Raw genomic sequence first — 23,339 nt, 5'->3', positions numbered from 1 at the left:
AATTTGCTATCTAGACAGGGCAGTACATGCATATAGCCCCAGTACTTGAGAGGCTAGCTATATAATTAAGACCCTGTCTCTAAAACAAACACGCAAAATAAAGGCTAGTTTGTATCTCTGTCCCAGTTCAATAGAGATAAGGGTTTCACATCAGCTCCCAATCCCTACCTGACCTGCCTCCAGCTGCCCAACTGCACCACCAAGCTCCCCTCTCTAGTTATGCAGCTGCTTGGGACATACGTTTCTGGAGATCCAGAATAGTGTAGAGGATGGTAATGCCGTCCAGAGCCTCCCGGCCGATCTCTTCATCAGGATCCCCGATACGAAGAAGGAGCCTCCCCAGCAGCAGACCCAGTGCTGGGAACCCTGAGGACATCTGTTAGTGTCATAACCACAGGGAGGGAGTCTGTAGCTATATAGTGCAGGGCAAGCTGCCCTGACAGCAGCGGATCAGCGGAGAAGAGTCCCCAGCGTGTCCACCCCTCCAGGAACACTCACGGAGAAAGGCAGGGTCATGAGTGTGTGGTTCAACACAGAGATGTTGCTGTTCACAGCCCGTGCTCGCTCATGGGCCTTCCCAGAGTTCATCCAGGGCCCTAGGGGCTATGGGGACAAGGGAGAGACTCTGCTACCATTGACTGCCAGCCCCTGCTGTCCAACAGGTAAGCCAATAGCTTGCAAGAATCTTCCAGAAGAAGGCAATTAGCCATAGTCCTCCTCCTCTGGTGGCTCAATGACAGATGGGGTTTGAGCTGAGAATAGGACTCAGACCAGAGGAAGGGAGAGGGGTCAAGGAAGAGACATGGAAGGGACAGCAACAGGGGTCAGGATGGAGTTTTGGGGGTGAGGCAAGGACAGGAGCTGCAAGGGGTAGCTGTAGGGAGCACAAGGGTGAGGTCCAGGCCTGTGAGCCCTGCTACTCAGGAGGCCATACTGGGCAGCTCACTAAAACAACATCTACAAATAAAAAGTTTTAAAAAGGGCTATGGTGCCGGGTGGTGGCGCACGCCTTTAATCCCAGAGCTCAGGAGGCAGAGGCAGGTGAATCCCTGTGAGTGCAAAGCCAGCCTGGTCTACAAGAGCTAGTTCCAGGACAGCTACGACTGTTACACAGGGAAACCCTGTCTCAAAAAACCAAAAAGAAAAGAAAAAAAGGGGGCTGTATCTCAGTAGGTAGAGCTTGCCTAGGAGGTGTGAGGGCTTAGGTCCAATCCCCAGTATCACCAAAAACTCAATAAAACGGTATAAAATACAACAAGGAAGCAGAGCATGAATTTGAGCCAGTGTCCTGAAGTCACTCCTTTGGGATCCACCTCCCACTTCTATCAAGTTTTCCTGTTTCCCTCTGCCTCCCCGCTCCCTCCCCAGCCACCATGCTGCCCACCTCCAAGATGCTCTTCAGTCCCGCGGGGGTAGGGTCTTCGATAAAGAGGGCATTGAGCAGTTTCTGCAAGGAATCTAAGGTCTGGTGGTAAAGCGTCTGTAGACAGAAAGAGGACAGGGCTGCTGGGGGCTCCCAGCAAAGCTGCCAGCCCCGGACACCCCCTGGGTTGGTCCTGGAGGAGGGCGCACTTGGACACACAAAATCTGTATCTGACCCCATCTCTGTACCTCACCTAATATACAGTAGTAGGCAAATTACTTCCTCTCTGTGGAATCAGAATTTATTTAGCAACAAATTGGGAATTAGTATCCCCGGACATCCCAGGGATGGGGGTATGAGAAGAAGCCTGGCATTCCCTGCCTGGCAGAGCCAGACAAGTACCAGGTTATTTGAGCATCTTCCATCACTTGGTCTTTAAATTGTTTTTCTCATTTTACAGATCCGGGAACACCTATCCAAGGTCTTGCAGCAAGGAACAAAGACTTAGGGCCGGAGAGCTGCCAGGCCCATCTGGTTTTATCTTCTCCAAAGTGTTCTGCTTCCTGTTACTTCCAGACCCCCCTAGATCCCAGGCGACCCTTAAAGAAGCCATCTCTGCCTTGCCCAGGTTCCTCCTCATTTTCCCATACTACAGTCCCACAGTTGCTCCGTGAGGACAAGCAAAGCTGAGTGGTGGGGCTCAGACTGCTACGGGAAGACCCTGTCTTTCTTACCTGCTCTCCTTCTGCTGGCTTCCATAAATCTATTCCCTGGGTTGTCCTTGTCCCAACTTCCTAATTTCACACACTCTGGAGCCAGTGGCCCTTAGGATCACACCGCAACCACTAAGCAAGCCCTACAGCCCGCTTGCTTCTACTGCTGCTGCTTATTAGACACGACTGCCCTCTGCCGGCAATACTCGTAACTACAAGAGAGCCTGTTCTTTCCGCAGCAAGGATTCTGGTGGTGACCTTGAGTCACCAACTTGAGAACCCAGAGTTTATCTTTCTGTGTGGCTTGACTCCTACCATCCTAAGCTCTCAGAGTTCCTGTCTCACCCTTCTGGCTCCAGTCACACGGCCTCTTGTCGTCCTGGCAGTTGGCACGGGTCTGGACAGGTTCTTTATGCCACCCTCTTTCAGGGAATCACAACATCCCCCACCCTCCCTAGGCCATGTCCCTCATCCACACTCCTTTTGGTACCCCGTAGGTTATGCGTGTAGCGCTGACCACCCCTGAGATTTTTGCACTTGACTGATTCTTTGATAGCATTCTCCCCTCCCAGCCCCCAACCCCATCCCCACTGCTACAAGATGGCCATAGTGATGTGGCCAGGAATGGAAAGGGGATGGAACAGCTGGACTTCCTCTCACCCAACCTCCCGCCTGACCCTAGCTCTCCTTGCATCCTACAGCATCCTACAGGTGAGCCTCACCCCGCTGGTACCTCCAGGAAGAACTCTGCTGAGGCTTTCAGGATGCTTGCCAAACCCTCTTTGAGGTTCTATTCCTTCAGATCTCTGCCCAGTTTTCCCCAGTCTTCTTCCTGACGGCCCAGTCCTCGGTCCTACCCTCTAATCCTGGCCCCTTCCTATGACTCTGTAGCCTCTGTCTACATCCCTGATACAGGACAGGGCTTACAAGTGGACACGCCTTCCTAGGGAGTCACTACTGCAATAGTTCCCTCATTTGCTAGACAGTTATCGAGTGCCTGTTCAGGAGAGGGGAATCACTCCAGTGATTCCAACAGTCAAGGATTGGGGGGCACAGGGGGGCTCGTGGCGGACTAATTATAGAAAGCCCCTACTCATCTCTGCGAGTTGTCCCTTCTGTCCCCAACCTAAAGACCCACCAGGAGGAGCGGGCTCACCTGGATGACCTCTGCCTTGGCCTCGTCTTTCTCCTGCATGGCCCGTACCGAGGGCAGGGAGAACACGCTCCGCACACAGGTGTTCACCAGTTCCACCCTGTCCCGCACACTCAGGGCAGGCTTGGTGTGACTGAGAGAGAGAGAAAATGCAAGGGGTGGAGTGAGGGAGGGGTCAAGGACACAGTGGGGAAGAGGGCAACTGATTCAGCTCGGCCACCTGGGACAAGTTGAGGTGCAAGCAAGGGCATGGAGGTGACCTGTTCTGTGGAGACCGGGCAGGGAGAGAGGGAATGGCTCCGAGTGGACAGAAGAGTGGGAGAAGGAGCAGAGCTTAGGAGAGAGAGACACACAAGCGGTGGGTACCTCAGCTGTGCCAGGATCTCCATGGCTTGCCGGCGGACAGGGCTCACAAGGGAATCCACAGGCTCTTCCTGAATCTGTCTCTGGGTGGAGAGCACAGAGCCGGTGAGGACAGCTGTGGCTGACTACCAGGCTCAGACAGCAGGTCATGCAGGCTCTGGACCTGGGTACACTCTCCCAGCAGACAGGTAGGAGAGCCAGCTACTGCCTAGAACAATCTCAAGCTCTCAAGACCACTCAACCCTCAACACCCTGATCTGCATGTCCCACGTGGAGAGCTCAGTAAGGGTCGTCCCCATGGTACCCTTTCTGTGACTGACAGCTAAACCATGGAACTGACCCATGTTACAAGCACCAGGCATGGCCACTGAGAGCTGTCCAGTCGAATTCCTCAAACACCCCCCTATTTTTCACTTGTCATCTAACAACTACACAAGGTAGGTGTTCAATTAATGTCAGCTAATCAAAGGGAGAAAGTTTCTTTTTTATGCATCGTGTATGGGCAGATGGGTATGTGAGTTTTGTGTGTTTGTGTGTGTATGTGTGTGTGTGCTCACATGCACACATATACAGAGACCAGAGGGTATCATTCTTCAGGAGCCACGCATCTTGGTTTTTGAGGCAAGGGCTCTCCTTGGGTTCCAAAGCAGGTCAGTTAGGCTGGTCTGATTGACCAGAGCGCCCATTCTCTGTCTCCTCAGCGCTGGGATTATAAAGGTGTGTCTAAATACCATGCCTAATTTTTATGTGTGTTCTGGGCTTCAAACTCAGGAACTCTTTCTTGTGAGGCAAACACCGCTCTCTGGGCTAAGCCCCTTAGCCCCTTTCTCTCTTAAGGACCACAAAGTCAAATATAACTGTGAAAGCCCCCGTGGTGAGTGATGTATGGTTAAGAGGAAGCTGCTTTAGGGAGCTCTCTGAAGTTACCCACCAAGAGGGATCTCTAGGGAGGCAGAAAAAGGGTTGACAGCAACTGCTCTCAGCTGCATAGACTTCACAATGGGCTAATCCCTGGGTTGTGTCTTCCCACAAGCAAAGCTAGGCATGATCACATCCATTTCTGAGATGGGAAGAGTGAGGCTCAGAAAAGGGAAATGACTTGCTCATGCTCCCTCTTAGCAGGGGGGCAGTGAGAGGTAGAACTGAGCCTCAAGCCCAAGAGGCCTGCCTCCTGCTCCGATTCCCCTCCCAGCTCTCTCCGGAAGTCCCACCCCCGCAGCACTGGGCCTGTGGCTCCCATACCATCATCATCTTCACCGTTGTCTCCTTTTCTCCTTTCGTTTCCATCAGGTCCTGATCCTTCTGGAAAGCAATGGTGTTCTCTACCTTCAGGGTCATGGAAGCAGAATCGCAGGGTTTCCCTGAGTCCTGCCCTCCATCTGAGCAGCATGGACAGTACCCTCTGGTCACCCAGCACCTGCAGCTCTCCCCAGCCACCCAACCCTGGCACCGGTCCATGTCTAGGTTTGGTTTCTGATTGCTGTGATAAAATACTCCAACAAAACCTGGCCTAGTGGCGCACACCTTTAATCCCAGCATCCGGGGGGGGGGGGGCAGAGGCAGGTGGATCTCTGTGAGTTCAGGTCACCCTGGTCTCCAGAATGAGTTCCAGGACAAAAAAGTAAATAAATATAAACACCCTGACAAAAGCGACCTAAGGGGAAAAGATTTATTCTGGCTCGCAGTTCAGGGTACTATTCATCGTGGTGGGGAAGTCACAGAACAGAAGCTTTAGAGTAGTGGTCACATGACACCCATAGGCAAGGAGCAGAGAGCAAAGAATTCATGCAGTCAATTGCTCAGCTCCTCTCTCCCCTTCTTGGGACAGTCCAGGATCCCTGCCTAGGGAATGATGCTACCCACAGTGGGTGGGTACCCAACTGATGTAATCAAGATAATCCCTTGAGAAGTAGAAAGTAGAAAAAGACAAGGTCTCCTGAGTGAATTGGGAGCATGGGGACCTTGGGGGAGGGTTGAAGGGGAGAGGGGAGAGGCAGGGAGGTGAGCAGAGAAAAATGTAGAGCTCAATAAATATCAATAAAAAGTACAAATCAAAAAAAAAGATAATCCCTTGCAGACATATACACATGGTCTAGACACTTTCTCTGGAACTCTCTTCCCAGGTGATTCTTGGTTACATCAAGCTGACAATTAAAGCTATCACAGTCCAAGAGAAAGAACATGTTTCTGCAGGGGGTGTCTGGGTATATATGAAGATTAGAGCCGGGCGGTGGCGCACACCTTTAATCCCAGCATCCGGGAGGCAGAGGCAGGCAGATCTCTGTGAGTTCGAGGCCGGCCTGGTCTACAGGAGTTAGTTACAGGACAGGCTCCAAAGCTACAGAAAAACCCTGTCTCAACACCCCCCCAAAAAAAAAACAAGAAGAAGAAGAAGAAGAAGAAGAAGAAGAAGAAGAAGAAGAAGAAGAAGAAGAAGAAGAAGAAGAAGATGATGATGATTAGTGAAAAACCTTGAAGGTAGGATGGGAAGAATGGCTCCTGAAGTCGCATTTGAGGGACTATAAGGCACCCTCCCTCTCTAATCAACTAAAGGAGGACAGACCTTAAGGGTCCACACACCTCAACCTGATATTCTACCACCAGTAACACTTCTTCCTAAGCCTTTTGGTAAGCTCCAGTCCAGTTTCTGCTTCCGCATTCTGCTACGTGAGAGACGGAGCCCATTCGCCTGTGTCAACCCATTGATTCCTATCATCTTAAGGAGGAAGAACAGGGTCACATGAAATAAATAGCTTAACATTACACAGTGAAGAAAAAAAAGCCACCTTGATCTGATGCAGACTATGGAATGTTAATAATGGCCTCAAGTGTAGTGGTCTGCTCTGTCCCTTTAAGAGACAAGTCATGCCCACTCCCTCCCTCATCCACTGAGGCAGCTGATCTTCAGCTTCCAGCCCGAGTCCCTCTCTTTTCCATCTCTCCCCCAGAGAGACAGCTTCTGCCTTGCTCCATTCTCCCCACTTTTCCCCTTCCCCCATCTCTCATTCTCTCTCTCTGTTTCTCTCTGCTCTTCCCCCTTCTCTCCTTACTCCCTCTCCCCTTCCCTTCCATAACCCACTAAATAAATATCCAACCTTACCTATGCATGTCTCTGTCTCTCGCCCGCCAAGTGGCTCCCTGCCTAGAACCAGCTGCCTTCGGAGACCTGTGGCATAGTCTCATGGCGTCATCTGTTTGTCTCTCCTCATGGGACTTGCTGCCACTTGGGGAATTGTGCCACGCCCGCATGGGACTGGCTGCTCTCGGGACCCAGTGCCCACTGCCTGCCACTTGGGGACCTGCAGCATTTCTGCCTCTGCAGCCACTTGGGGGATCTGCAGCATTTTTACTTAATCCATTATAACAAGTTCTTTCCCACTTGTCCCATCAATGGACAGAACCTTCTCCAGCTCTGGCTCAGACTACTGTGAAAGGAACGTGTGTCAGGGTTTAACCCTGCACACGCTTCTCCTTTCTGCCACCCAGACATCATGCTGAAGGAAAGTCAGGCTAGACTAAAGAGGAATGAGCCCATGCAGACAGGGAGCCTCGTGAATAAGGGACAATCAAGTTCCAACCCCCTAAGAGATCTGTCTGTACAATGTAGAACAGATGAACCACCCAGCTGAATTCAGTCAAACAGCAGCAAGGAGAAGCTCACCCTGGGAATCCTTCCTCCCCAGCAGCAGACTGAACTGAAGTGCTTTGGGTTATTAATTGCAATTTGAAAAGGGGGGAAGGGTGCCAGTATAGAATAAATATAGAATATATACCTACATATAAATATAGAATAAATAGCCAGGGACAGCTGCTCATGAGTGGACAGTCAGGCTTAATTCTGAGTAACAAGAGTAAGGGTGTGGAGGCCCAAAGAGGCCAAAGGTCAGAGAGTTTGGAACTGGTTTTTAGTTCATTCAAGGTTATTGTGCTTCAAACTCAAGCAAAGGTCCCACCTAGTTGTGAATCAGAGTTCTGCTCTCTCAAGACTATTGTCAACAGGTATGCCTAGTTGTCAGACCTGTTATCCTGAAATAGGGAAGCTGGTTCCTACCTAAAACAAAAGTCTAAGGATTCAACTACGTTCCAGTTCCCTTTGTGGAAATAACTTGGGATTCCACCTAGGGAGTGGTGGAATTTGCCTACAGAGTGTTTGGTCTAAGTCATGAGTCTAGGACACCAGCGATGAATATAGCCCATGACTTTCAATTTGTATGTTAATGCAGTCTTTTGTTTTACTTCTGTGTTTTAGGGCCAGGGATATATTAACCAGTTGGAAATTAAACACTGGTGAATTTTCAGTACTCACTGAAATTCCCTCCCTATACCATCCTATATGGTTCTGCATTTTATTATTTTCGTTCGCTCTTTGTATTCTTTACTATATTTCTAAATTCCCATGCCTCCACTCTGGAAGAGGGTATTTTTGTCGTGGTTGGCCTCCGACATAAGGGGAAGGGTTTATTTACCCAGCCTAAAATATCAGGTCACTATTCTGTGCTTGGAGTTGGAATTAGCATTCAGCACATTGTAAAGCCCTGTCAAGCTTGCTGAATGAGGGCAGAGATTGCCTTCCCTGTACTGGTACTGAGCTTGGGTCTGAAAGGGCCTCACTTCAACTCCACAGGCCCACTCTCTAGAGGAGGAGGCTGCTCCTGACTGCAGACCATCCCACCACATCCACACGTGTATAACACAATTTTCTGCCCCTACAGGCTTGGCCTTTTCTGCGGCACAGTCCAGACTATTTTTAGCCTTTCTGTCCCTTTCAGAGCCCCTCCCACAAGTCATTCAGCTGTTAAAGACTTTTATTTAGAACCTACTTGCCAAGCATTACTCGGCCTCCTGAAGGCTCGGCTGTAAGACAAACAAAGATTCCTGGCCTTCTATGGAAGACTCTAGTGGGAGAGACTGCTGGGGTCTGAATCTGAAATGTTTCCCACATGCTCCGTCTGCAGCTGCTGACGCTGTGAGGAGAGACTGTGGATCCTTTTAGGCTGCACGGCCTGAATGGAAGAAGTCAATCACTAGGGAACAGTGTTAGGAGTATGGTCTGCTTCCTGCCTCACCACCGTTGCTTCCTGATCTTCTGGATGTGCAGGTATCTGCCACACACTCCCACCACCATAAACCGACTGCTCCGCCCTGCCTCCCCCTGTGATGATTGACACCCTCTGAATCCGTGAGCCAAATAAACCTTTCCCCCCTTGAACTGCTTCTGTTGGGTCTTTTGGTCACAGTGGCAAAGGAAATTGAAATGGAGGCGGATGAGCAACAAGAGGGGCTGGTGACCACTCAGCGCATCAGGTAGGGCAGAGCTCCCGGGAGGGAGCAAAGATAGAACAGAGGGGTGGGCGGGGCCAAGCCAGGACTGGGTGTGTGACGTACCTGGTGTCCCACCACTCAGAAGGCAGAGACAGGAGGATTGCGACAAGTTCGATGCCAACCTGTTCTACATATCAAGTTCCAGACCAGCTAAGGTTAAACAGCAAGACTCTACCCAAAAAGAGGATGGGCAAGGAGGGCAGGATGGGAGGGCGGAAGGAGAAGGGAGGGGACAAATGGAAGGGGCCGACAGTTGAGCGTACCAGAGCTGTTTTGTTGCCATCGTCTCTGTCCTCTGGCACGTTGACCTTCCCATCTTCAGAGGTTCCTGCACGTCACAGATTCGGTGAAAGAGGGAAAAGTAGAGCATGGTGTCCCCAGGAAGCCATCTTCCCATCTCCCCTCCCTAGTGGGTCTCTCCAGTCCTCACTCTCTCACCAGAACGACAAAGCTTGGAAAAATGTAAATCAGCTCTTGCCGTGGACTCTCCCTAGAAGCCTTCAGTGAAACTCCTTGTCATTGATCGTGTGTTGTGGCCCTGCCTGGTCCGTCTCCCTGTCTACCTCTCCAGCTTTATCTCCCCTGCTCTCCTCCATCTCTGGCTCTGTCTCTACTGGCCTCTGTCCAGTTCCAGGCAAGCTTCTGGTCAGGTGGTTTTCTCTACTCCAGCCACTGTACTCTAGGGATCCCATTTTCGGGCCTCACCCTGCCTGCCACACCTCTCAAAGGCCTCGCCTGGCCTCCAGGATAAGAGAAAGCACGCGTATCTCCCAGAACAGGCTGTTCATGTCCTTCAGGGCTTATCCCTTCGAGAGACCCTTGTTACAGTGGCTGACTGCTATTTTCTCAGCCCAGATCCCTTGCTTTACTTTGGGTGAAAGAGCCCCTTTCTTTCCTGTAGGTCCCTATTCCCAGCAATTAGGTAAAACCCCCACCCATTCTCCTTTCTGCAATCCAAGCTTGGCCAATTAGAGTGTCCCGTTCCCCTAATTGACAGGTCCAGGGATGGGTACTTAGCTGATAAGGGCCAATAAATGCCTTCTGTTTAAGGGGACACTGAAGAACAGATCTCTATCCATCTGAGGTCAAAGCCACCAGGGTCTGGGTGAGCTGGGATTCAGGAGGAACTTGGTCTAGCTGCCAGAGGATGCAAGAGGGCTGAGCCAAGGGGAAGAGAACACAAATGGTCCAAGACATTGGCTACTAACTACTATTCTCCACTGAAAACAGAGAGGCTCCTGGGAGGAAAGGCAGGTCCCAGGGAAGTCTAGGTTGATCCTGGGACTCTGGCCCCAGAAAACAAGGAGAGCTCCAAGGAGAATGGAAGGTCATACATGCTTACCTGGAGGAAGTTCTGCTGCGCAAACTAAGGAAATCTTATCAACATAACTATGATAGCAAGCGGTTTATAGCCCTTAAATAAACTAGAAAATGACACAAATAAATGTGCCCATAAGTTGAAAATTTAGATGAGCGGGATAATTATGTGTGTTGAATGCCCTCCCTATTACAAGATATTACTAGGGAAAAACAAGGCTTCCCAGTGTAGAACCTCAGCACAGCCCTCCTGCCAGATGATGGGGGCAACCCACCAAGAATCAAAACCAAAGAACATTACTCAATTTCATATGGAAAAACAAAAAGCCCAGAATAGCTAAAACAATCCTGTACAATAAAGGAACTTCCGGAGGCATCACCAACCCTGACCTCAAGCTCTACTATAGAGCTATAGTAATAAAAATAGCTTGGTATTGACACGAAAACAGACACGTAGATCAATGCAATCGAACTGAAGACCCTGACATTAATCCATGCACATATGAACACCCGATTTCTGACAAAGAAGGCAAAAGGGGACAATGGAAAAAGGGAAAATATCTTTAACAAATGGTGCTGGCATAACTGGATGTCAACATGCACAAAACTCAAGTCCAAAGTCAGGCAGTGGTGGCACACGCCTTTCTTTAATCCCAGCACTCGAGAGGCAGAGGCAGGTGGAACTCTGTGAATTAGAGGCCAGCCTGGTCTACAAGAGCTAGTTCCAGGACAGGCTCCAAAGCTACAGAGAACCCCGTCTCTAAAAAAAAAAAAAAAAATTAAAAATGGGGTGGAGAGCTAAATAGAGAATTCACAACAGAAGAAACTCAGATGGCCAAAAGACATTTAAGGAATTGTTCAACATCCTTAATCATCAGGGAAATGCAAATCAAAGTGACTCTGAGAAACCATCTTACACCTGTCAGAATGACTAAGATCAGAAATTCTGAAGACAGCTTATGTTGGAGAGGATGTAGAATCAGGAGAACACTCCTCCACTGCTGGTGGGAGTACAAACTTGTACAGCCATTCTGTAAATCAGTATGGCAGTTTCTCAGAAAATTGGGAATCAATCTATCTCAAGACCCAGCAATATCACTTGGGAATATACTCAAGGGATACTCAATCATACCACAAGAACACTTGCTCAACAATGTTCATAACAGCATTATTTGTAATAGCTAGACCGTGGATACAACCTACATGCCCCTCAACTGAAGAATGGATAAAGAAAATGTGGTACATTTACACAATGGCGTATTTATTATTCCACTTCAAAACAAAACAAAAAACAATGACATCATGAAATTTGCAGGCAAATAGATGGAACTAGAAAACCATCCTGAGTGAAAACCATCCTGAGTGAGGTAACTCAGACTCAGAAAGACAAATATGGTAAGTACTCACTCATAAGTGGATAGAAGAAATAAAGCAAAATAAAGGATAACCAGACTACAGTCCTCAGCTCCAGAGAACTGGGAGCGTGGGGGCAGGGAAGAGGTTAGAAAGGGAAAGGGGAGGAAGGAAGGGGAGTAGGAAAAAATGTATAGCTCAATAAAAAAAAAAAAAAAATCAAAACCACGAGCCGCCAGAGGGGGCACAGTGAGAAAACCGGTATGACTGCCCAGCTACTCCTGCCAATGCCGCGGGACCCGAATCTGGCCAGCCCCCAACCTCACACAAGGAAATGAAAGGCAAAGGGTACCAAGAACAGAAGGAGGCCAAACAAGACAGACAGAATGAGAAGACTCTAAACTGGAGCCTGGGCTAAGAGGACAGTGCTGGGAGAGCTGACCACACTTGAGTAGTGTACGAGAATCTGGGGGAGAGACGTAGAAACATTAATGCCTTGTTTACGGTGATTATATTTTGTGCTTTTTTGGTAAGAAATGTGCTGAAAATTTAGGGGCTTACTAACAAGTGACTCAGGGGAAAGAAAGATTTTAATTATGTGCTTCAACTATTCTGTAAGCTTTAAAAAAAAAACACTAAGGGGCTGGAGGTGGGTTTGTGGATAAAGCACTTGCTGAGTTCAGGTTCCTAGCACACACACACACACACGCTAGACTGGCCATATAGGCAACCTCTGTGTTCAATTAGAAACCTTGCTTCAATGGATAAGGAGCAGTCAAGAAAGATCCCTAATGTCAGCCTCAGCCATCAAAATGCATGTGTACCCCCACACATGTAAACAGGCACATGCGTGCACATATACCACATACACATATGTATCATAAAAACTAACAAACAAAAGCCATGTAAAGAGCTGGTGAGATGGTTCAGTTGGTAACGTGCCTGTCATACAAACATGGGGATCTGAGTTCAAATCATTCCCAAGACACACACACAAACACATACACACAACAGACACACATGTGATATGTGCCTACTCTATGACCACACTGTTCTAGGTGTACCTAATAAGAGAGAGTCAGGCACACACTTGGAGTCCCAGAGTTCAATAGACCAAAGAAGGATCATGAGTTCCAGGTCAGCCTGGGCTACAGAGCAAAACCTTGTATACGTTTGTTTAAATCCTTTCTCTTTCTCCCTCTTTCCTTATCTCTCTCTTCTCTTTCTGTCTCTGTCTCTCCCTCTCTCCTCTATCTCTCCTCTCTTCTCTCTGTCTGTCTGTCTCTCCCTCCTTCTCTCTCTCCTCTCTAAGTAGAATCCCAGGTCTTGCGCGCACTATGCAAGTGTTCAATGACTTTATTATTAAAAAAATTAAAATCAGGCATGATAACTCACGCTGCTAATCCCAGCATTTTGGAGACCTGAAACAGGAGGATCGCTGCAAATTTAATATCAATCAACGCTACCTAGTGAATTTCAGGTTAGCCTGGGCTACAGAGTGAGACCGTGTCTCAGATTAAAAAAAAAAAAAAAAGTGGGGGGAGGAACAGAGGGAGGGAGGAGAAAACAAAAACGGGCAAAGGATTTGGAATAGAAATTTCTCAGAGAAGGCACAGAAATGGCCGGTCAGTATATAAAAAGACCCTTGGCACCAGATGTCATTGCACATCCTAGAAGTTGGCTGTGGAGGAAGGAAGACAAAAGCCAGACACGCCTCCCACTCGCCACATGACCAGGGACTCCGCTACCAGGAAAGCCCAGTCACTAACACAGGTAGCCCCATATTGTTTCTGTTTTTCCTCTTCCGGGCTCTCTTTGGTTTCTCTTCCCTACGGTTTGTCCCAGTAACTCCAGGCCTGGTGAAGACATTAAGATAAATGACCCAGACCACGCCACACAACAGGGTGGTTTCTCGGTGCAGACGAAGTTCTCTGCATGGACATTCTTCAAAAAATGGAGGAAGTAACTATCAACTCTGCCTGTGGCCAGTACGAGCAGACCTGGGTTACCACCGTGGAAACCCCAACTCTCCAACCCTAACCTTTGTTACCTGTACCTGTGTAACCCTGAAACTGTGAGAGCACCCTAGACAAGTGCCTGCCGGTGAGACCTCCATTCTCCCCCACAGGAATCCTTGAGAAGAAAGCTCCCTCTGGCCTTCACAGTTGTTCCACTAGGACTTTCTAGGGAGATGTTGCGACACTTCACTGGGACTCCCTGGAGGCAGGCTTTTGCCCTCCCTCACTCTGGCAATAGCGGCATTACTTAAATAAGCAGAAGAGAGCCGGTGAGATGATTCAACTGGTAAAGGTGTTTACCTTCAAGTCTGATGGTCTGGGTTAGATCCTGGGACCCATGTGACAGAGAGAACTGATGTCTGTGAGTTATCCTCTAACCTCCACACACACACGGTGGCAATCAATCAATCAACTAACGTGACTTTAAAAATTAAAAGAGCCAACAGCGGGCTGCGAATGTTTCAGCTGGTAGAATGTTTCCCTAGCGTGTACAAAGCCCTGAGTATGATCCCCATCATATAAAACCAGGCATGCTGGGCCATGTATGTAATCCCCAAACTCCAGAGGTGGGAGTCAGAGGGATTAGAAGTTCAAGGGAACTCAAGGCCAGCCAGCTTGGGGTACAAGAGACCCTGTCTGTTAAAGAAAGAGAGGAAGTTGAAGAGAGAGAGAGACAGAGACAGAGAGAGAGGGAGGAGGAGAAGAAGAAAAAGAAGAAGGAGGAGGAGGAGGAGGAGGAGGAGGAGGAGAATCAAAATACAGAGAAAACTCAAATGTCTGTCAGTTGTCACCTTGCCCAGGTGACGCAGTTGAGCGTCTATCCTCCCCTGATCTTGCTTATCTTGCCAGCAGTCTCTCCAGGTAGACCAGCTAAACCCAGTTGAAATAAAACTGCCAGACAACGTCTAACTTTGTTACAATCCATCTACATGCTAAATCTTAACGTCACAAGCACACGCCGCCGCCACCATTACCATGACAGCTAACAGCTGCCATGAGAACAGCCAGGAAGATAGTAAAAAGAGCAAAAAGAAACTCCCAGCCATTTTCTACTGGCTCTGGGAAAGGACTGAGTATCTCTCTTCATCAGCCCATCTCTCCTGCCATTTCTTTGACTCTGTATCTATGACTTCTCCACTGTCAACAAGTCAAGAAGCTGGTCTACGAGCCTTCCTCCCTGCTTCTCCTGCATCCAGCCACCAAAGACACATCTTCCTATGGGCATAGCAGCATTTAGGGAACGGAGGCAGCAAGGCTGAGATTGGAGTCTAGTCTGAGCTACATGGCAAGATTTAACCTTGCTCTACTGGTCAATCAAGGACCTTGGTTTCCTTGGTTCTGTGATTCCATTGAGATTAAAATATTTGATAACAAATAGGTATAAACAAAATGTAGATATCCACAGAAGAGGATACTTTCAACACAAGAATGAAGTGTTGGCCCACGCTGCAGTACGAGTGAAACTTGAAAAGGTTTTGCTGTGTGAAATAAGCCGATCACAAAGGGCCACAAATTATATAAATTATATAACTCCAGTTATACAAAATGTACAGACGTGGGATGTAGCTCAGTGATCAGGACACTTGCCTAACACACCCAAAGCCCTGGGTTTGAGCCTTAGGATCAAAAATGTATTAATTAGTTTAAAATAAAGTCTTCAAGGCCCAGGTATGGCCTGCTCCTGTGATCTCACTCCTGGAAGATAGAGACAGGAGAATTGCAAGTCTGAGGCCAGCATGAACTACAAAGCAAGACCCTGACTCAAAATTACAATAGCTAATAAAAGTGTACCAAGGAAAAGGTTTACTAATGGCTAGTGAATTTGAGTGGGGTTTTATGAGTGGCTTCTCACCCTGGCAGATATCCACACATAATTACAAAGCCATGGGTTTGCTTGCTTGCTTGCTTGCTTGCTTGCTTGCTTGCTTGCTTGCTTGCTTGCTTGCTCACTTGCTTGCTTTTTACTTTGTTGAGAGAGTCTTGTAACACAGGCTGGTCCTGAACTTGCTATATAACCCAGGCTGGCCACATGTTCTTACCCTCTCTTCATCCCTTGAGTGCCAGGATCACAGCCTGTGCTACCATGCCTAGATGTCATGCTAACTTTTCAAATCACAATCTTGGGGTTCGGGGACTATGATGACCTGGGTTTAATCCTCAGGACCATGGAAAAAGCAGATATTGGTAACCTGTGTTTGTAATCTCAGTGCCGGGAAACCAGAGACAGGTGAATCCCTTCAACACCCTTAGCTAAACAGCCTCTAGCCCACACAGTGAGCTTCAGGTCAATGAGAGACCCTGCTGGTCTCAAAACACAGATGGAGGACTCCTAAGGAGTGAAACCTGAGGTTGACCTCTGTACACACATGCGCACACGCGTAATCACAATAAGACAGTGGTGCAGGAACAAAAAAGAAATATTGATTGATCCCGATGTGGTGACACACGCCTGCAATCTCTGCACTTGAAATGTGAAGGTAGGGGATCTGACTCAGGTTCGTCCTCCGGTATGTAGCAAGTTTGAGACCATCCTAGGCTACACGAGACCCTGTCTACCAAGATACGAAAGAAATACCAACCGAGAGAACATACAGCCACAGACTTCCTGCTTATCAGGATGGAGGCATTGGCTCCAGAGGTCAGGGCCTGAGTGGGTTCTTCAAATCGCTACAGAGGCGATCCCGCTACGCCTAGACTTTCCCTGCTCCTCTGGCCAAATCAGCCACAGGAGTCAGGACTGGCATTTACAGAAAAGAGGAAGACATTCTGAATGGAGCATGTGAATAGTGGATGGACTCAGGATTTGAATTGAATGGAAGGATCATTGCCTGGTGGGACACTTTCGATCCCAGCACTGGAGATACAGAGGTGAATGGATCTCTGTAAGTTAGAGGCCAGCCTGATCTACATAGTGAATTCCAGGCTAGACAGAGCTACACATAGTGAGACCTTGTCAAAAAGGGGGGGGGGGATTATCATATTATAATTTAAAAAATTGACACTCAAGTCATACAGTTGGCCAAAGTGCCGGTCAGAGCATGGTTACCACTGCGCCGTGAGTGCCATCTGCTTCCTTCTCATTCCTCTCCTCTGCCTACCCTGTTTTAGGGCTCTGAATATATAATCCTTCTATGCTGCCTCCTCTTCCCTACTCACCCTCAGGAGGGCTGCGGAAAGCCGTGACACCCTGCAGGCTGTCCCACTTCCCCAGATTCTCCTCCAGGGGCATGGTGCGGATGCTGTTGTCCTCAGAATAATCCCGCTGGCTGCTCATGGTCAAGGTGGAGGTATCGCTCACCAGGAAGCTGGAATCCATGCTCAGGGACTCGGAGCCCAGGATTAGTGTCATGCAGGAAGATGGAGAGAGAGTGGAGGTGGGTGCTCGGGCGCTCGAGTGCAGGCTGAGACCTCCGCTGGAACCAGGGATCAGGCTGACACGTGAGGCCTGAGTGACAGTCACATTTAAACCAGACCTGGGTCGGCTGCTGGAAGTCACATTGATGGAGCCCTGGGAGTCTGAGATCCAGGGTGCACTCAAGGCTTCTTTGGAAACAGATGCAAAAATAGTACGTGAAGTCAAGGTGATGGACTCTTTCTGCTTTGGGGCTATACCCAAGTTCACCTTGGAGGTGTTCCCAGAGAGCATAGGGTCCAAAGAAGTGTTGGAGGCTAGAAGAAGAGGCACCTGAGAGCCTTGCCTGGAGATGCTCTGGCTCCGGACCAGGGCATCTCTGGAAAGAGCTCTTACAAATAAGTTTGGCTCAGGCCTGGATGGATTAGAGTTACTCTGACCCAAATCGAAAACCTTGTTTGAGAGGGACCTGGGGACATCCTCAGAGCATGGCCTAGAAGGATTCTCTGTACTTAAAATAGTAGCCTGGGTAGCGCTGTGGCTTCCAGCTGATTGTGAGCCTGGACCGAGAGTCCCTGCTGAGTCGGGCCTGGAGATGTGATTCAAACTCTGCTCTGCCGTGTCCACGGAGCCACTGTTGATCTGGACGGAGGTTGGAGCCGTGGCACCACTGGCATTGGGGTTGGAGGCGTCATTAGACACAAGGCCAGCGACTCCCTCTGGGTCAGGACTCCGTGCTGGGTGAAGGACTGGAGTGAGAGCCAAGCCATGTGCCGGGAGAGGATCAAGGACCAGGTCTGGGGTGGGCCTAGGCATGGTGCTAGACATTATTCCTGGTACCTCATAGGAGCTGGGACTTGGCGTCTTCTCTAGGTCTTCGTGGAGAATGAGGCTAGCCCCCCGACTCAGGGCCATGTCCAGTCAGGAAGCCTCTCAATGCCACTGTCCCTTCTCTCCAACTGCTGTGGGGCTTCCTGCGGCACCCCTGAGAGAGAAGATGAATGCAGCCCACTAGAACCCTGTCCTGCGCCCGCTGCCATGGATGGAGGGTCTCTTGCTGTTATCGGCTTTCTTTCCCAGCACCACCACTCCTCCACTCCCTTCTCACTCTCTCCATCCCACGTCATGGATCTTGACCTCCCTGACCACATCCTGTGCCCCCTCTCCTAGTGTTCCGAACAATGTACGGCCTTTGGCTTGGTACCTCCCGCTATACCTTGCCAATCTCAGCTCTCCCACTAAGATACTCATTCCTCTTCATTCTAATGACTGACTGAGCCCTGTTAGAGACAAGCTCTAGGTGTTAAGAACTACAGTTGTTCTAGCCAGACATGGTGGCTCACACCTGTAACCCCAGCACTTAGGAGGCTGAGGCAGGAGGATAATCCAAGGCCAGCCTGTCTCCAAAAATGAAGGAAAGAAAGAAAGAACAGGACAGAAGGGAGGAAAGGAGATGGAGGAGGGGCAAAACTGTGAGTATCCTGGATCCTGGAGCATCTCCAACTCCCAGACAGTACCAGGCACATAAACCAGTCTATAAACAGGCAAATGATCCCTCTCTCTCTCTCTCTCTCTCTCTCTCTCTCTCTCTCTCTCTCTCTCTCCCTCTCACTTAAAGGTTGAAAGGAATAATAAGGGACTTTGTTATGAGTTACCCCATACTCAGCCAGGCCCACGTGACCTCATTTCACCAACAAGGATCCTATGTTATTGGAACTACTCTGTGAGTGGTTCCAGCCCAGCATCTCAAAGGCTCCTTGGCAGAGCACCCTATAACCTACAGCCTGGCAAGAGAGGGCACAGCAGTTCCTAAGATGGAACTGTTTGCCCAGCAATCTAACTGCGGGTGAATTCCCCAATCCTCCACCTGTTAGCCCTATCCCCAAGCCACCCTCCCCCTATAGGATCTATAAGAACAACTCACCTGCCAGCATGGTGTTCTTAAAGCAGGAGTGGGCCCCTGGGAAGACATGCAAAGACATCAGGTGAGATCCAGAGAGACCAAGCCATCTCTGTGTCACCCACCTCTGGCTACACGTTGGCTTCCTGTTGTCCTTCGAACAGTCGCCAGTTGTTAGCAAGACCTAGAGGCCTCTAATGCATCACCCCGAGCGGCCCTCCTTAAGCCCCTGTATCCCCCCTCCTTCCCACTCTGTCTTTGCAGGTCTGGGCCTTCCACAGGCTGGCGTCTCTCTTCCATTTCCCTACCCCAGCCACCACTTAAAGCTGCACCCTTGTAGGTCCCCTAAACAGGTGAAGGCCAACTCTAAGTTCTCAGAGCACCTTGCTGCCACACACATCTGGCTTCCCCCAGGAGCTGCCCCTGTCTTGCTCACTGCTGATTTCTGACATCTGGTATATATAGCACCTGAGCACAGGAAGGGTTCTCAGTTTACCTTCTTATTGTTTGGCTCATTGATTCTTTCACTAGGTCACTTTCTCTCCCATTCACTTTTTTTTTTTAAGGTTTATTTATTGTGTGCCTGCATGTGCTCCTGCAGGCCAGAAGAGGGCACCAGATCTCATTACAGATGGTTGTGAGCCACCATGTAGCTGCTGGTAATTGATCTCAGGACCTTTGGAAGAGCAGCCAGTGCTCTTAACAGCTGAGCCATCTCTCCAACCCTTTCCATTGACTTCTTATGCACTCGTGTGCTGGCTCCCTAAATCATTTGTTCATTCCACCAAGCTGCATCTGTGTGGCTTGGCTTTGGAAGGGCTGTGCACTTCAAGTCATGGAGCCCCAAGTTCACAGATCAGCTCCTCTCACTAGTGTGAGTGAATGAGCCTGGACAAGAGACTTTCACCCTGGCGCTGTGCTCGTCAATAGCGCCCTGTCCTATGGAGACATTGCCCTTACGGTGTCTGGTAGGGAGAGTGAGGCCTGCAGAAGGCTTTCCTAGGCCACCCTTCTGTTCCTCTTTGTTAGAGACTGGGGCACAGGGCAGTCGGGACCTTGGTGCCCAGGGGAAGGCATGCACAATCCTAACACCTGGTGACTGTAAAGCTGGAAGAGCTGCCTCACTATCACCCCCAAAAACTATTTTACCTGTAGCTAAGGGGCTGAAAAGGTTGGGGCTCCTGATTTCAAGGTCCTTGACAAATTCAAGGTCCTGGTCTCAATTTTGTGCCCATCATTTTTCTTCTTTTTACTTGATGAGGGGCCTGAATTTCCTCTTGATATGTTTCTATGTCATATACACAGGTACTTGCACATGCACTCACTTCACACACACACACACACGCACGCACATACACACACACACACACAGACACACACACGCCACAGTTATCAAAGGGAGGCATTTTTGACCTGGAATAATACAGGCTAGTATAACCTGAAGGCAGTGAGTAGGACCTGAATCTAGCAGACAGACTCAAGCTTGCCTTTCCCTCCCTTTGCCACAGGACAGATTGACAGGACAGACAGACTTTCCCTGACGCATTCTGCTCTCTGCCCTCCTCCTCCATCCTGCTGCAGGTGGTCAAGTTTTCAGAGGGTCCTAAAAGTGTGAAACAACTTGTGGCTTGCCCTATGCCGTGTGGGCATTGCTCATTAAGGGGAAAGGAGGGAGCAGGGAGTGATGGCACATGCCTTTAATCCTGGCATTCGGGACACAGAGCCTGGGGAGCTTGGAGTTTCAGGCCAGCCTAATCTATACAAGTTCCAGGCTAGCCACAGGCTACATAGAAAGACTTTGTCTCAAAAAAAAAAACAAAAAAATAGGAGGCAGGGACTAGAGACAACTCAGCAGTTAAGAGACTAAGGGGCTGCTCTTCCAAAGAACCCAGGATTGATTCTCAGTGCCCACGTGGTGGCTCACAGTCATCTGTAACTCAGTTAAGGTTGATCTACTGCCCTCTTCTGGTCTCTGCAGGCACTGCATGCACATATTGTGCAAACATAATTCAGGCAAAACACTCATTTGCATACAATACCTTTTAAATTAATTTTTAACAAAAAGAGGAGAGGGAACTGTCACACATCTGTAATCCCAACACTTGGGTGGAGAGGCAGGAAGATCAGACTTCAAAGCCAGCCTGGGTTACACAAGAGCTCGCTTTACAAAAACAATTACAGTGTCTGTTTAATGTACATGTTCTGATGAGTTTGGACAAATGTATATCTATAGGCTATCATCATCACAGTCAGAGTATTAAACATATCCCCGCTGGAAAGTCCCTGTGTCTGTGATCTAGACATGAGTGTGCTACTGTGTGTAAGAACATTTAACAAATAGCTCAGTTATGTTAGGGCACACCTGTAACCCCAGAACTAGTAAACTCAGGCAGGATGATCACCAGGAGTTCAAAGCCAGCCTGGAATACCCAGTGAGCCCCAAGATTGGCTAGGCTATATAAGGAGACCTTGTCTGAAAAACAAACACAACTTAATATAAGATCTGGTCTCTTAGTGCTAGGTGTAGCGGGAAAGCACTGAGGTTCCAATGCTCAGGAGGCTGAGAACGGATCACAAGTTTGAGGCTATCCTGAGCTACTAAGTAAGATCTTCTTGTAAACATCAACAAAGTCAGGCATGGGGACTCATACCTATACTTTCCAGGTTGAGGTTGGAAAATTACTGGGAGTTTGAGTCCAGCCTGGGCTAAGTAATGAGTTCCAGGCTAGCCTATGATAGAGAGTTTGACCCTATCTCAAACAAAAATAAATAAATAAAATACATTATGCATTTCCTATGTGTTCTTCCAATGTCATCAAAACACATTCTCTAAGCAATGACTTCCATTTCCTCTTCTCCCCAATAACTGAATCTTGAAAAGTTTGTCTGACGGACTCAGTAGTAGAGACAGAAGGCAGAGGCCTGAACTCAAGGTCAAATTACTAAAATCTGCTTAATCTGTCTAGGCGTGGTCACCCAGGCCTGTATTCCAACCCTAGGAAACTGGAAAACAAAGGGGCCAGGTGTCTCCCTCTGAAACATAACAAGTTCCAGCGCTGTCTGGGTTGCAAGCCTCAAGAAGAAAAAAAGAAATAAAATTAAGAGCCGGTGTGGTGGTGCACGCCTTTAATCCCAGCATTCGGGAGGCAGAGGCAGGCGGATCTCTGTGAGTTTGGGGCCAGCCTGGTCTACAGAGTGAGTTCTGAGACAGCTAAGACTACATAGTGAGACGTTGTCTCAATAAACAATACATAATAAATCTACAAAATAAGATAAAAATGCACTTAGTGTGAGCAAGAGGGGAAAACAGCAGACTCTTGGGGACAGTAACAAAGTATCTAGCTTTCTACACTCACAGCCTCAGAAGTAGAAAGGATGCTGAAAAACATTAAAAGTAATAATGGCTGAAAACATCCCAAATTAATAAAAGATACAAACCTATAGATTCAGAAAAAGTGAGCAAACCTGGGGTAAGCCTAAAAAAGTCCATGCCAAAACACTAAAAACAACCATAAGAGGATTGTTTCGTTGTTGTTGTTTTAAGTTTGGTTGGTTGGTTTGGTTGTTTTTTACTTTTTGTTTGCTTGCTTTTTTTTGTTGGTTTGTTTTTTGGTTGTTTTTTTGTTTTTTGTCTTTTGTTTTTGAAATAGGGTTTCGCTAAACAGCCCTGGCTGCCTTTAAAGCCACTATGTGGACTAGACTGGCCTTGGACTGATAAACCTCCTGCCTAAGCAACTCGGGGCTGGGATTGAAGGTGACACCACCATGCTCAGCCATCATTTAAAAAAAGTTCTGATAGCAACCAAGTATTACATGCAGATGAGCAGCAATTTGAATGCACACTGGTCTCTGGGTTTCTCTTAGCAGGGTCTTCAGACCACAGGTAGTTCTTCTACCTTTCCAGCCACACCGTCCCCTGCCCTGGCCTTGAACCCACTTTTCAACCATCCTCAACTTCTCTGGTGCCTCAGATGTGCTGGAGCTCTCTCTTGCTACAGACTCTTTCAAAGTCTTTCCCCTCCCTGTGACCCTCCTCCAGATGCCCTTCATCTGACTCGTGACTAATAGCCACATTTCAGACCAGCGCTGACGTCATCTCCCCCAGGAAATCTTCCTGAAATCCCAAATGCTGTCGAGGGTTCTCTTCCTGTGATCGGTCCCTCTGTCAGAGGATCATTGTTTTCTTATCCGTCTCCATACTAGAACATGAACTGGGTGTCTGATTATCTTATTATTCCTGTTTCTCCGGACCACGCACAGGGCCTGGCACAGAGCAGAAAGTCAGAAAGCATTCAAATGAATGAATGAACGACAGCTCTTCGAGAGAGATACACAGCCCTCATTTACTAACACATTGAGATTGTTCAGGGATCGAAATGATTTTTGTAAAGTCCCTGGCACATGGCTTGAGGTGACTTCTCAACCCACACAGAGATTTCTGGATTTCCGCAGCGGAAAAAACACCTTCCTGAATTCCATCCCAAT

The 23,339-nt window shown here is 48.6% G+C and overlaps 1 protein-coding gene across 1 annotated transcript in view; it reads right to left on the bottom strand.

Annotated features, from left to right (window-relative positions):
- The window catches only part of Mroh7 (maestro heat like repeat family member 7), a 43,963-nt gene extending 26,094 nt beyond the window's left edge, over nucleotides 1-17,869 (bottom strand). Inside the window, exons 1-8 of the mRNA XM_057785213.1 lie at nucleotides 16,759-17,869; nucleotides 9,178-9,242; nucleotides 4,835-4,918; nucleotides 3,596-3,675; nucleotides 3,233-3,362; nucleotides 1,385-1,480; nucleotides 499-603; nucleotides 241-376 (exon numbers count right to left, since the gene is read on the bottom strand). Of these exons, the coding sequence (XP_057641196.1) occupies nucleotides 241-376; nucleotides 499-603; nucleotides 1,385-1,480; nucleotides 3,233-3,362; nucleotides 3,596-3,675; nucleotides 4,835-4,918; nucleotides 9,178-9,242; nucleotides 16,759-17,869 (1,807 nt within the window). The remainder of the gene's footprint in view (nucleotides 1-240; nucleotides 377-498; nucleotides 604-1,384; nucleotides 1,481-3,232; nucleotides 3,363-3,595; nucleotides 3,676-4,834; nucleotides 4,919-9,177; nucleotides 9,243-16,758) is intronic.
- Between the last annotated feature and the right edge of the window lie 5,470 nt (nucleotides 17,870-23,339).

This window comes from Chionomys nivalis, chromosome 11 (genome assembly GCF_950005125.1).
Source record: "Chionomys nivalis chromosome 11, mChiNiv1.1, whole genome shotgun sequence".
In the NCBI taxonomy this organism is placed as follows: domain Eukaryota; kingdom Metazoa; phylum Chordata; class Mammalia; order Rodentia; family Cricetidae; genus Chionomys; species Chionomys nivalis.
This window is presented reverse-complemented; position numbering and strand designations above follow the sequence as displayed.